Consider the following 14,116-nt stretch of genomic DNA (forward strand, 5'->3'; position numbering starts at 1 on the left):
GTGGTTTATCCACCTTTGCAGGCAGTGCTGTTGTTTGTGCTCTCCTCCAGTGTTTTCAATCCTGCAGCACAACAGACTCACCCAGGACCAGCCCTTCTCCCTGCACAGCACTCATTTTTCCTGCCTCCTTGGTGGGTTGCATCTCTGCAGCCCTCCACTGGCCCAGCCTCCACTTGCTCTCCAAACCCCTCTTGATCTTGTCTGTCACATTGTTTCTCTGTTGCTCACTCTTAAATGTCAGTTTTTGTCTCTGGGGGGAGGGGAGTTGTCTGCTATCCTCTTAAAAACATGTTCACAGACTTTGTGCATTCCTCAAGTGTTGTCAGTTCCATTTGGAAGGAGCTGCCTGCAAAGCTTCACATGCTCCTTGTCTCAGAAAACTGCAGCAATCCAGCCTTGGTCAGAGAAGTGCTGAGACCAAGTACTGTCCTCCTCCTGCCTGTCCTCCTGTCTGTTCTGCAGTTTTTGTTCTGTGTCTGGACAGCTCCAAGTCCCATAAGGGCCTGAGATGTTCCTGGCACTGCTTACATCAGCTCTAGAGTTTCAATTTTCAGTTTGAAATGTAGAACTCGGTCAGTAACAGGTATTCAGGGTGTTGCATATGCTTAGCCTAGGAATATACAGTGCTTTATTTTTCTGCCCTTCCTTCTCGTGGTATTAACAAAAGGGTTTCTAGCTATATTTATTGCTTCCTGTTAGTTGGAGGAGTACAGTACAGCCCCGTGTGTCTCTCAATCACTCCTCCAGCCAGTAATGCCACTCTAATACCACTTTATCTCACAGCAGGGTCTGCTAGAAAGCACATCAGTAATGAAAAACAGTAATTCAAAACTGTGCCTCGCAGAGCAATAAAAGAGCTTATAGATCTGTCCAAAGCAATGGGATTTCTCAGAATACTTGAGGAAATCTGAATGGGTTTCAGTGACAGAAGCAGGGTGTTTCTCTGCCTGGTGCAAAACATCGCAGAATTAGGTGAACTTCAGCCTTTGAATGAGGGATGATAATGGTAAGGAAGGGAAAGGAGCAGGTGTGTGTTTGTTGTGTGTGTGAGATCTCTTCTGGCCATTGAGCATTTGCGAGGGACTCTGTTTCTCTCTGAAGCAGTTACCATGACAACCATTCATTTATATTTTATAGCATTTTGTTGGTAGGTATATGCTTTCTAAGTTTTTGGTTTTTTGTGGGTTTTTTTTTGTTGTTGTTGTTTTTTTTTTTTTTTGTGTGTGTGTGTGTGTCTTTAAAGGCTCTTAGAAGATAAACCTTTTGCTGAAATACAGAACACTTCAGGTGTTTATGCTGTACAGGTCAGGGCTGGCAGGCAAATGAAGCAGGGCTGAGGGGAGGTTCTTGTAGGTTGATTTAATGTAAATACAGGGAGATGGCTCACCTGGACAGGCTCATCCCTGATGTGGTGCAGTGGGAGGTCTGGATGACCTTGGAAGTCTCCTCTCCCTCACAGTCATGTAGATGTCCGTGAGGAGAGCTGAGCATGCAGGTGGAAAAGGGAAGAGACTTTGCAGAAACATTGCTGTGAAAAATCACAGTTGGGTCTTTGAGAGCTGTGCAGCGTTTGCAGACTGAACAGGGTGCAGATGTAGCAGGGAAAAGAAACATGATTGCTGTCATACATGGCAACCTGTAAATATCAAACATTGCTAATGAGGTATTTTATCTCAGAGTGGAAGGGACAGAAAGTGGGAGGGGTTTCTGAGCCTGTAGCTCTTCAGTCAATCCTGTACAAATACTGTTTTCCTGGCTCGCTCCTTTGTTTGTGCAGCAGGGTGGCACAGGGCACATAGCTGGCATGCAGCATCCTGCTCTTAAGGGAGAAAAAACCTGAAAGCCATAAATCTGTCTGCAAACACTGGGAGCTCTTAAAACAGTGGAGAGGACACAGCCAGGGCAGAAGAGCTGAGGAGCTTGATCCCTGGCCTTGTCATGTAGAAGGGCTGCTGAAGTGTGTTGTGGCTGATGGTTTCCCTACGACAAGGTCTTACATTTGGAGGGACAACGTGCTTGGGCTTTGCAAGGAATTGGAGACCCCAGATAAAACCCTTTCTGTGTCCCTCCTAAAGTAGGAGAGCAGAGGTAGGAGTCTTTGGTAGCAGGAGGGAGAAAAAATGACCGAGTGGAAACGAGTTGGGGTTTTTTGACCATGACAGGGCAGTGTTAGGGAGAGGCATAAGCTAAAAAGGACAGTCATCACATATGGATAGTGCATAAAGGGATTATTCTTCCTGCCTCTCAGTACATCTTAAAGAGCCCAGGTCTGAGCAGTACATTTTTGTAGACACAATAGGGCAGGTTCCCATGAGGTGACTCAGTGATTGCTGATCACACATCATGATCTAGGATTAGAGTAATTGAGTTCCAGCCTTTTTGCATCCTGGTGAGCAGCATCCAGCCAGGAAGGGCTGCTGAGACACCCCCAGGAACATTGGCTGTTCCAGGGAGAGCCAGCTCTGACGCAGCATCTATTTTATGTGTGGGAGAAGTGGGATCTGCCAGCCTGTGAAAGAGTAGGGAGTGTAAGCAGGGTTTTGAGGAGCTGCCTGAAGTACTAGGGAGTAAACCAGGAGGATTATCTAGGTCTTGGCCTGCTTGCTGTGCCCTGCTCTTCCCTGCTGAACTCCCCAGCAGCAGTAGCGTGGCTCATGGAGGTGACGTGTCATCGTTTGTCAACTCAGCCCACACTCAGGTGTTGAAAACCTCAGAGGAAAATGCTGCTTTTGGGGCAGGGTCATGTTTACAGCACAAATTGTGCTGGGGCAGAAAATGAGGGCAGGGCTTTGGCTTTCTGACCTGCAAAGGGCTGTGTTACTGTTCCTCATCTGTGCACCCTGTGACCTCGGCTGGTTGTCCGTGGCAAGGTTAAATCAAACCTTCTCCCAGTTTCTGTTACCCAAGCTGTTGTTTTGTGAAGGGCCAAATATTCTCTGACTGCAGATATCAGTGGAGAAGGAAGGCTGACGGAGAGAAATCATGTCCTGTCATGCATGTGAACAGCAGCACGAATTAAAGGAAGCCACAAAGCTTTTACTGCAGGGAGGCTAAGGTAGGAAGAAGTGAGATGGGGCCATCACTGGTTTGCCAGGCTGTGGCTGCTGGAGCAAGCCCCTGGCCTCTGTTTTGCAGGCTGCCTTGTCCCTAGTCCAGCACATAAGCTGTGCTGTAAAGAAAGGTCTGCATGTGGTCATTAGGCATGAAAAATGCTGAGCGAGATGTGGGGCATGAAACTCTTGACAGGCTGAGATACTGCAGCATTTAAACGTCTGAAAGGTTTTATTTCAAACTCTGGAGCACAGTAGAAACTTCAAAGCTATTGTTCTCAGCTGGTGCACTCTTTTCAGATGCAGAAAGGCTTCCATGGCCTGGCAGGTTGGCTTCTTCTGGAGTTAAAATTGGAGGTTATTTAATGTGCTGATGGGAAGCAGCCACTAAGTGGAAATAATTGTTTTAATATGGGTGTGTTAACCATCCTTGAGGTATTTTTATAAGTATCCTAGAACAGAATAGCACGTTTCTTAAAGCTGGATGTAACCACTGCTCCACCTAGGAGCAGCTCCTCCCCAGCAACAACACGCAGCTCTTCTCATAAAGGGAATTTAAACTTAATTCACCTCAGCAAACTATAGGGCATATGGGAAGAAGAAAAATATAATTATCAGAGCTGGTATTAGCTGTGCTTCTGTTGTGAGATGCAACCTATGTTTAGACAGGATTTAGAGACCATTTAGAGCTTGTCACTACAGCTGGTCTCAGCTTTATTGCACAAGAAATGGACTGAAGTTTTAAATCTGAGCTGGCTTGTGTCGAGTTCATTGGTGGTAGCAGATGCTGCGTCGACAGCTGTGGAAGTCTCCTCCCAAAAAACCCCTTACAAGTGAGTGTTGCAGGTCCTGGGTACCAAGTTACAGCCTGCTGTTCAGCAGCTCTGATGGAAGAACAGGCAGGGAGCTGTGGTGGGACTGCAGCTCATCTGCCAGGCTGAGTTTGCTTCTTCACAAAGCCTGAGAAATTTTCAACTTCGAGTCATTACCAACCCGACCAGAGATAAAAGGATTGAAGCCAGTGACTTGGTACCTGCTTTCTGTAGTATTTATCCCTGTGGTGGAGCAGGGTGTGTGTGGATGAGGTAAGACACCTCTGTGTGATGGACTGTTTTGTAGGATCAGGGGGTCAGCAGCAGCCTGTTCCAGAACCCTGCAAAGCTTCACCTGACCATTGGGACCCTGGTGCTCCTGAATGAACAAGAGATCCAGAAAGCCTGTGACCTCCTGCAGCGGTGCAAAGAGGACTTTGTGGAGTAAGTGGTGGGAAAGGGATGTCATCACCAAGGCCATGAGAGAGGGGAAAGCAGCTCTCTGTCTTGACAAAGAACAGCAAAGAGAAGAGCAGCTCAGCAGTCTTCTCTCAACTCTAGAAATTTAGAAAAAGGCTGAAATGTTTCAAATGGGGCAGTAGAAATCCTTGAGCAGCCACAGAGAGCCTTACAGCATCTCTAGCTCAGCTCAGACCCTGGGCATTCCCTGAAAACCTGCTCTGCTCACTTCCCTTCCTCACGTGCATCCCCATTCTTTGTGCCTGAGCAGTTTTTGCCGCTGTCCCCTGCCTGCTGCAGAGGCAGGGCTGAGCTCCCTTACCTTTGCACGCTGCCTGCAGCGGGCTCTGGCCCTTCCCTCCTGCCTCAGAGCAGATGCTGAGGTGTCCTTGACACACATTCCTGGACGAGGGGAGCTGTGTGCAGGGAAGCCATCAGGAGCCTTGTGAGTAATCAGCCTGAAAGTGTCCGTGCTGCCCTGCGAGCGCGGCTGCCTCGCTGCCTGCTAACACCAAGCTGCAGATGTTGGGGCTTTGCCTGCAAATGTGCTCCAGTGACACCGTAATTAGCTTATCTCTGGTCAGCTTAGTAATTGAAGATGGCCTGAGGGGGAGGTTTATTTATTTATTTCTGCAAAGCCTTTGCACACTGAGCACGGATCCTTCGCGTTCATTTATTTGCTGCCTCGGTGCATGAAGAATTGGGCACGCCGTGCCAGCTAATATCTGTGGGAATTAATGCATGGCCAGAATTCATACCTCTGCCTTTAAAAGGATGGCTTCAGTTCAGCTGTTGAACAGAAATGCAAGTGTGTTTCCAGGGGGAGGCTCTGAATGCAATATTTGGAAAGTGCCAGCCTCCACATAAATGGATTGAACTGATGCCGAGAAAATCATTGCTCCCTATTTCCTTTAGTGAAGGGGAAATCAACACTTGAAGGTAACCTTTAGTTTATTTCCCCTTCCACACCCAAGTAAATATACTTGGGAAATTAATTAGGCTCCCTTCCACCTACATAAAGCTTCATTAGCTTTCATTTCCTTTTCTAAAGTGCAGCCAGTGCCCTGTGAAGGTAGCTGTGACTGTTTTGACCCTTTTTAGAATATGTGACCTTTAGTGCTGTTAGTTTGGTGTCCATAATAGTCCATTTGTGCTGTTTCCCTCCCAGTAACTATACTGGGAAGGAAAATCACACTGCTTATTTCACTTGGGAATCTTTGCTGAGCTCCTCAAAAGCTGAACAGAAGTGAACAAGGTCAGAGCAAAGTCACACTCACCTGGTTAACTCGTGTTTGTTACATCTGCCTGCCCAGACACTCCCTGTTCTTTCCATAAGCCCTGTTAAACAAGGCATCACTTACTCACAGGGAACACTGGCTGTGGCACCATCCTCCCCAGGATGCTGTGCTGGGAAAGGCAAGGAGGCAGTGTGTTGGGAGGCAGATACACTCACAGGGCGTTTGCAGGTGTGGGAGTGCATATTATATCGTGCATGAAGAGCTGGAGCTGATTTTAAACCAGCTCTATTTACTGGTTGGATGTTGCACTCAGAGCTGTGTTCTATATCAAGTACCTTTCCCAGCAAAAATCAGAGACCTTATGGTTGGTCTTTTCACAGGGAGGCAGGAGCCTCTCTGGAATGAGAACTTGAACCGTTTACTTCTGGTGAATTTTCTGACATGTGGATGGAGATCTCCATGTTGAGCACTGACAAATTGACTTAATGTGTGTCTGAAGCACCAAATGTATGAATTTAAATTCTTTTACCACTTGGGGTGATAAGGCAATGGCAGCCATAGGCTTTTGAGTTTTAGGAATTAGGGAGACTTTTTGGGTTTGGGTTTTTGCAGTGCAAACAAGCTGAAAAACAGGGGACAGAGAAGGACTCCTCAGTGGAGTTCACTGCCCCATAGGCTCTGTATAACATTTAAGTCCCACTTAACATCAAATTTGTGTCTCACTGTGGCAAAAAGAGTATCTAATCTCATTCCCACAGTAAACCCAAATATTTGATATGTGCACAAGGAACCCTGTGTGTTGCATTTCAAGAGCTGGTGTGATGTTTTGCTTTTTAACATTAAGGATTTCTTGTGTTTTAGCCAAATTACTGGAGGCCAGCCCCTGACAGTGGAGGTGGCAGGAGTGGAGTACATGAACGATGACCCTGCCATGACAGATGTCCTTTATGCCAAAGTCCACATGAAGGATGGCTCAGACAGGTGAGTTCCCCCTGCTCCTGTCTTTCATTCCTCCCCAGAGTGCCAGGGAAGCGCTCTGGAGCTGGTGGGTATTGCTGGCAGTCCTCAGGCCAGCAGTCACCAAGATGAAGTCATCCTTGCTTCCTGAAGCAGTTTGGGCAGTGATGTGTTTGCTCTTTCAGTCACTCACTGGGGCTGCAGCTGAAGGATGTCATTTGTTTCTGCAGCAGTCTGGCAGGGTGAATAATGGAGTCACGGCTTGCACAGGGATAAGATGGCCAAGCAGATACTCCTGAGATGACTTAGAAGGCAGGATGATTTGGTCTCTGCTGTCTAGTTCCCAACTTGCAGTCCAGATTAATCTGGACAGCCTGGTGTATTCTATTCTGCAGTACTTAATTATTCTTAAAACCCAGTTAATCCAGAAGGTCCTCAGAAGAGCATGACCTGATTACAGAGTGGGTTTGTGTGTCTGCAGCAGCCTGGAATGGGTGCTGGGTGTGAAATGTCTTTTGGAGCTGCTGCTGCTGCAAGATCTTGAAGCCTGGTTGGTGTCAGCTCAAATGTTTGTGCTGCTCACCACTGTGGCTGATGGCTTCAGCTCTACAAACAGCCCTGCCCAGGCTGTGACAGTGTCTGGACAACCTTCCTTCTTCTTGTTTTTGACAAGGACTGCATCACCAGTGGCAGCACCATCTTTTCTCTTGGTGCTTTCTGGAAGACTGAGGAAACACGGATGGGGCTTGGAGCACCCTGGTCTAGAGGAAGGGGTCTCTGCCCATGGCAGGGCTTGGAAGCAGATGATCTTTAACACCTCTTCCAAACCACTGTAGATTCTATGGTTAACATAAGAGCTGTTGTTCTCAGTGCTGCTGGTTGCCAGAAATAGGGAAGGGGAGTAGCCAAAACAGCTTTACCTCATGTCTCTGAGCCTCAGCCTTCTCTTTGGCTGGCAGCACTGCCCTTTTGTTGTGTGCTCCCATTGCTAGAGGACAGCAGGAGCTAGCAGAGGAGCATGGAGCAGTGCAGCTGGAGGAGGGAGGCTGTGAGCAGGGGCTGGCTCAGGGAAGAAGGGATATGTTCTGGCATATCCTTTCCCTGAGGGCTGAGGAGATGGTGAGGGGGGGCCCTGCTTAAAACCACACTTTGGAGGCTGTGTTGAAGTAAGAGATCGGAAGTGGGATAAGGAAATGAGAGGGAAAATGAAAAATGCAAGAACTGCTGGCAGGCAGTAGGAATTGAAGTCTTTTCCTTTTCTTGGCTCTTCCACTTTGAAGTCTGTCCTACCCTGGAAGAGGTGAGATAAAAACAAACGGGGTGGGTGGGGAACCAGGGCAAAGCAGAGATCAGCCAGGAGACAGAGCTCAGGGAGAAAGAGTGCAGAAGCACTTGGAAAGATGAGATGGAGACAGACACTGCGTGACCCAAATGCCCTTTGGTGGGTTTTGTTGTAGAGAGCATCTAAAATACCAGCTCTGGGAGCTGAGGCCTGTTCTCCTGAGTCACAGAGCTCTGGCTCTCTCTGAGGTGCAATGCTTGCCAGTCTGGTTGCATCTGAAAATAAATCTGCGGCCTGAGGAGCTGGGAGAGGAATCCTGTAGAGCATAAGCAGGGCCTAAATTGACAGTGATGTCTGCCTGCCTCTGGGGACAGCTGGAATTGTTGGTGCTTGCACCCTGCTGTGTTTCAGATGCCAGCTGTACCCTGTGTGATGAGAACAGACTTAGGCATAATGCTGAGAAAGTGCTGATGTGCATCAGGGCTGGCAGAGCTGCTTTGGGCAGGGGAGAGAAGTGAGGCCTTCAAATCCACCTGTCCTTGAAAGTGAAAACAGCACTCCTCACCCTCCGCAAGAAAGGACTGATGTCTCCACTGTCCTTCACAGAGATCTGTTAGCTGAGGTTTTTAACAAAATCAGACCTTGTGCTTTGCATGGCACCTGGAAACTGCCAGGCTTCTCTTCCACAGCACCTGTTTTGCTTTTTGCATAGCAGCAGGCTCAGAGAGGACCAAGCCATTTGAAGTTTTAATCCTTGGCCCAGCCTGGTCCTGCCCTCACCTGCAGATTAATTCACAGAATAGGCTGAGTTGGAAGGGGCCCATCAGGATCATCGAGTCCAACTCCTGGCTCTGGCCAGGACACCCCAACAACACTCTGTCCCTGAGAGTGTTGTCCAAATGCTCCTGGAGCTCTGGCAGCCTTGGGGCCAGTGACAATTCCCTGTTCAGTGCCCCATGGCCATCTGGGTGAAGCACCTTCTCCTGATATCATTCATCTGGCACTTCTCCTCTTGCACAATTTCTTAGCTATTAGCAAGCATCCAGAAAAACATTTATCTTTGCAGAAAGGAAAAAAAGGTATTTTTTGTGTTGATGGAGAGCAGCTTTTCCTTCTTTGACATTCCAGCAGACACTGTGTTGGACTAGCAGTGATTATTAAGAGAGGACAAATGGTGATGTCTCCAGAAAACCCTGCTTTGTTTTCTGGCCTGTGACACAGGTCATTGCTGAACAGCTCCTGGAACCTGCTGAAACCTGCTGTGCCTTGCTTAGGGAAATGGGGAAGCAGTTTCTGAGCTGCAAGGCCAATGCCAGAGGAGAGCAGCAGCCACGTGGCTTCCTGTGCTGGATCAGACTGCTGCAGCCTGTGCTCGAGAGAGGTGTGTGCCTTCCTGTCTCATGCAAGATGTCCTGTTAGCTCTGTGTAGTTCCTGGCATGGCTGAGGGGTGGAGTTCCTTCCTGATCTTTGGATGATCTTGATCAGCTTAAGCTGTAAAGCAGGAGATTTGATTTATCCTGACTTAGCTTGCATAACTGCAGACAGAATTAGGGGTTGGCAAGCCCTTCTGCACATATAATGGCTCAGACTGAAAGAGGGATCATGCTCTGATGCCTCCCACATGGCAAATAATTTCCATTATAATTCATTCTAATTTGTTTTATTTCCTTGATTAACTTTATAACGTAATAAAGCACCATTTTCACTTGAGCTATTCTCTGTTAATTTGTTTTAGTATTGTCTGTAATGATATTCATTTAATCTTTGTCATTGCTAATTTTAAAAATCACTGAAGTAAAGCCAGAAAATAGTAAAAAGCCGTGACAATTGGTAGTTTGAGAGTCTTGAAATGGTCACATGGGAGCTGGCAGCCCGTGAGGGGCAGCCCAAAGCCAGCAGTGGGATCTGAGCTGGCATCCAGAGCAGGGCAGCCCCAGGCTCTGGGGACAGGCCACGCTCTGCCACAGCTGTGACACCAACATGGGGGGACCTCACGGAGCAGAAAGCTCTCTAATCCCTGGGACGTGCTGGGAGAAGCTCAGATTCTTCTGCATAGGCTTAATACCCTCTGGCCTTATTTTCAGAGATGGCAAGCTCTCATTCTGGCATATCCTCTCTACCTTTGGTAAGAATCAGGCACTGCAGAAATGTTTTGGGCACAGCAGCAGCCTGGAAGTTCCTTCAGCTCCTTAGACAGGAGCACATTGCTCTGATCCCTGCTCCTGCTGCCCGTCCCAGGATGGGTCTGCCCTCAGATCCTGACAGTCAAGGCCAGACACAAAGGTGGGAATAAGTCCTTGGATTTTGCTTGCTCAGTAGCTCCAAAGCTGGAGTGTTCACCAGGATGTGCTGACAGGGGTTGTGGCCCTGTCACCACGCTCTGGGCTCTCCCAGAAAGCAAGCCCAGTGGCTGGGTTGGTTATCTGGGCCAGAGAGGAGCCAGGCTGCAGCAGTCCCTGAGCACATCCTCGGGAGTCAAGGTGCCCAAGCCCCCGCGGGTGTGCAGATTTTAGCATTTGCAAGGAGAGTCACATTGTGTTTCCTGGCAGTAGAAAGATGCATCCTTCAGCTCCCAGTAACATCTGTCACTGTGAGCGAGCTCTCTGCTGTGCTAAATCTGCCCTTCCTCGTGGAATATTTGCAGCAGAAGCGATCACAGAGGAAGCTTTGTGTAACAGTCAGAACTTTTTGCATTAGAGCTGAATGCTGATGCTCTGCTCGCTTTCCATCAGGGACTAGCTCTCTTTCCTGTGTGCATGCAGAGACTTCATTTCACACTTGCTGCCCTTCTGGCTGAAAAGCCAAGAGCTGGTGCTGCAGAGGCTCCTTGTTTGACGTGGCCCTGTTCTTTCTCTGTGGTTCCCAGGCTGCAGATGGTCGCTGATCAGCTGGTGGAGCGCTTTGTGGCCTCTGGCCTGATGCTTAAAGAATGGGACAGGGTGAAGCTGCATGCCACAGTCATGAACACTCTCTTCAGGAAAGATCCAAGTACGTACAGAGCCTTCATCCTTGCTGCTAAATGCATTTAAAGTAGTCCTCTTGCCCAGCAGATGCTTTTGGTTTTTGTTTTTTTCAGTGTGGTTTTTCTTGTCTACAGGGCCGGGGGGTGAGATGTCTGCAGATAAAACCCAGAAGAAAATAAAGCAATGAACAAGAGTCATAGATTCAAAACCTTGGCACCCTGTAGCACTTGTAGTATCTGGGCTAGGGAAAAATACCTTCAAGTAGAATCATAGAATGTCCTGAGTGGGAAGGCACCCACAAGGATCATCCAGCCCAGCTCCTGGCCCTGCCCAGGACAATCCCACCCTGTGCCTGATGAGAGCATTGTCCAAACACCCCAGGAGCTCTGGCAGCCTTGGAGCTCTGACCATTTGCTTGGGAGCCTGTTCAGTGTTCCCTCTAGGCAAAGAGCCTTTTCCCAATACTCAACCTCCCTGGCACAGCTCCAGCAGTGCCCCTGGGTCCTGTCCCTGGTCACAGAGATCAGAGCTGCTCCTGCACTGCTCTCTGTGAGGAAGCTGCAGACCCTGATGAGGTCTCCCCTCAGTCTCCTTCAGGCTGAACAGAGCAAGTGACCTCAGCCCCTCCTCCTGGAGGTGAGATCTTGAGTTCTCTGTGTCCCGGTGTTAAATTGAAATTGCATAACAATTCCATGTGTTGTGCTGACCTTCAAACAAGATGAAAACATAATCCTCTTTGCTTAACTTAGAGACTGCCCATTTCTTTAGGAAAGTGATTCCATTGTCTTTCTCCTTAAATCAGCTGCAGACAGATGAATGTGATGCAAAGCTGAATGTGAGCTATTCTTGAGTGTATGGCGTCTGCTGTCTCTGCCAAAAGATTGTCTGCTCTGGCTGTCTGTAGCATGGTTCTGATCACATTACTTTATAAAGCAGCCCTAAAAGCATCATCCTTGGGGAGGGGCAGTGGGTTCCAGCCAGGTTCTCCATGTGCAAACGTGCGTGCTCTGCCACGGTGGCCCCTGTGCACTGCAATAGGCTGTGTCAGGAATTCTGTAGTTGTTGCCTCTCTGAATCTCTGCAGGGACAGTGATAACAGCAGGTGATTTCTGTCATTGTCTTCTGGGCAGGTTTTGGCTCTGACAGCTGCTGAAGTCAAACAAGCACACCCAGGGCGTAGAAACCCTGTAAAGATGGGGCTCTCAAACTGAGCCCTGAAAATGTGATCCCAGATTGCTGATGTGGCTCTGTGTGAGGGGAGGCACATGGGCAGCTAGGTCTGGCATCCTGAGTCTATATTCTGCACAACCCCATGAGGCATGAGAGGCATTCAGACACAATGGGGAGAGCGTTCCGCCAGCATTCCGCAGGCAGCCATAGGAGTCTCTTTGTATTCCATACAGGATTTGAACAGCAAGCTGGATGTGAGGGGGACTTCATAGTTAATGATGGAGATGAAAAAGAAATACTGAATATATTCCCCGGGTGAGGCAGAGGTCCTGTGGAAGGAACAGATCCTGTACTTGGGGATTATATAAAAACCCAGCCGTGCTCTGGGGAAATGGATCTCAGACACAGGCTTTTGGCAGCTGCTGTGGCCTAGGTTGCTATTCTGAATGTGTGTGTGTGTGTGTGGCTGCGTGCCCACCCCACAGAAGCACCCACAGCACACAGCAGAGGTTTGTGTCGGGGCCCTGCGCATCCCGCCTGCCGTTGTGCTGGCGTGCTCAGCCTGGAATCTGGTGCTGTTCCAGGCCATGCAAGTGCTGTCTCGCACCCTGACATGGCAGGATGAGGGATGAAAATGAGCCAGAGAGAAGCAGGTGTGTTGCACTGAGCAGTCAGCCCTACAGAATCACCACAGCAGTAGCTGTGATTTAGGGCCTTTCCTCCAGGTAACAGAGGTGATCCCGATAGAGGCACCAGTTCCAGCCCTTTTCCTCCTTAAATCCAAGTGGAAGTGGGGGATTTTTGCACTGAGAACTGGGCAAAGATGGTTTATTAGCTGGCAGCTGACTTTGGGGAGGGACAGAGTGGGGGGTGAAGTACAGCACACAGAGTTCTGCCATCTGAAGCTCATTCTGGTGGTGGCTTTTCTCTTTACAGCTGAAGAACGAAACAACACAATGACTGGTAAATCATCTTTCAAGGAGCGGGAGTCATTTAATGGCCAAAATATCCTCAAGGTCAGTATGAAACAATCAGGGAAATGGAGCCAGCTATGGATATTGTATAGCCAAAAGAGGTCTAAACACTTCTTCTAGACTGCTTTTGTCTTAGGCTTATGGGATCTCCTGGGGCTTGGGGGGGGAGTGGGGAATCTGTTTAGAAAATAAACAGTCCGGATCACTCGTAATTGGGAGCATTACAGTATTTAACAGGAGCATTCCTAAAGCTGCTGAGGCTCAGAGCAGGGATATGAAGCACGAATGCTAAGTGGGTGTTCGTGTTGTCGTTTACTTCACTCCTGTTTTACCCTGGAGACTCAGGCTCGAGTTGATTCTCAGCCCACCAGAAAGAAGCACTTCGTTGCTCTTGTTCTACTCATATATATTTATGAAACTAAACCCCACTCTCATTTCACTTACTCTTTTCTTTTTGGTTTTAATCTCTGCTATTGATTTGCTCCAGAAAAATACTGGGTAGTGATAGGGAGTCCCACCAGGATCTGAGGGCTTTGGCAGTGATCAGAGGTTAGAAAACACGATCCCCCAGACTGTGGAGGTTGGGAAAGGTTCAAAGGGGAGCATGCTGCAGACTCCCAGGCTTTGCCAACCAGGGTTGGGACTGCAGGCAGCCTCTGCTGCTTATCCAGATGGCTGTGGCAGACTGATGCTGTGCTGCTTGACCCCTGCAAGTGTCTAGAGAGAAAGGAGATGCACAGAGGAGCAGAAATGGAAAACAGCACCAGCTTGTAAGCAAATTTGCAATCCTCATTGTGTGAGAGGATTTGTTGCAGGCAGTTCTGATAAGAGGGAGCGAGGACAATGCATGGATACATTTGGGAAGGGTAAGAAGATATTCTGGCAATGAAGATACACGAGAGAGGATGCAGGCTGGGTGGGAGCTGGACAAGCCAGAAGGACTTTAGAGCCCTCCCAGAGGAGGGGAAGAGTGAGCTTTATTTGTATTTACAGTCTTAATAATGTATCAGGCACTGGATGCAGGGGGATGTGAAGGCAGGGAGTGGAACTGATTGATCTGCGTGCAGAGGACAAACAAAGGGACAAAATTAGGTTAAGCTCTCATTGTCCTCAAACGGTCTGTGCGAGCGTGGTGTCATGACTCAGCGTCACCACATGTTGAGTGTGCAGTGTGAGACTGCAGTATTGCAAGCTGGAGCAGGGAAGCCAC

At 48.6% G+C, this 14,116-nt stretch overlaps 1 protein-coding gene across 8 annotated transcripts in view; it reads left to right on the forward strand.

Moving 5' to 3' along the window:
• The window catches only part of ASCC1 (activating signal cointegrator 1 complex subunit 1), a 37,540-nt gene that overhangs the window by 8,501 nt on the left and 14,923 nt on the right, over window positions 1-14,116 (forward strand). For 5 of the 8 annotated variants that reach the window (XM_039706725.1, XM_039706726.1, XM_039706727.1 and 2 more), the window contains 5 exons: window positions 4,170-4,306; window positions 4,692-4,766; window positions 6,421-6,540; window positions 10,666-10,787; window positions 12,869-12,948. In XM_039706725.1, coding sequence (XP_039562659.1) covers window positions 4,170-4,306; window positions 4,692-4,766; window positions 6,421-6,540; window positions 10,666-10,787; window positions 12,869-12,948 — 534 coding nt within the window. Of the gene's footprint in view, window positions 1-4,169; window positions 4,307-4,691; window positions 4,767-6,420; window positions 6,541-9,072; window positions 9,180-10,665; window positions 10,788-12,868; window positions 12,949-14,116 lie in introns of those variants that run through there. The other 3 variants (XM_039706728.1, XM_039706729.1, XR_005627220.1) reach the window with 2 other exon arrangements.

The sequence above is a fragment of the Passer montanus genome, unplaced genomic scaffold (genome assembly GCF_014805655.1).
Source record: "Passer montanus isolate IOZ18808 unplaced genomic scaffold, ASM1480565v1 scaffold196, whole genome shotgun sequence".
Taxonomy (NCBI): Eukaryota; Metazoa; Chordata; class Aves; order Passeriformes; family Passeridae; genus Passer; species Passer montanus.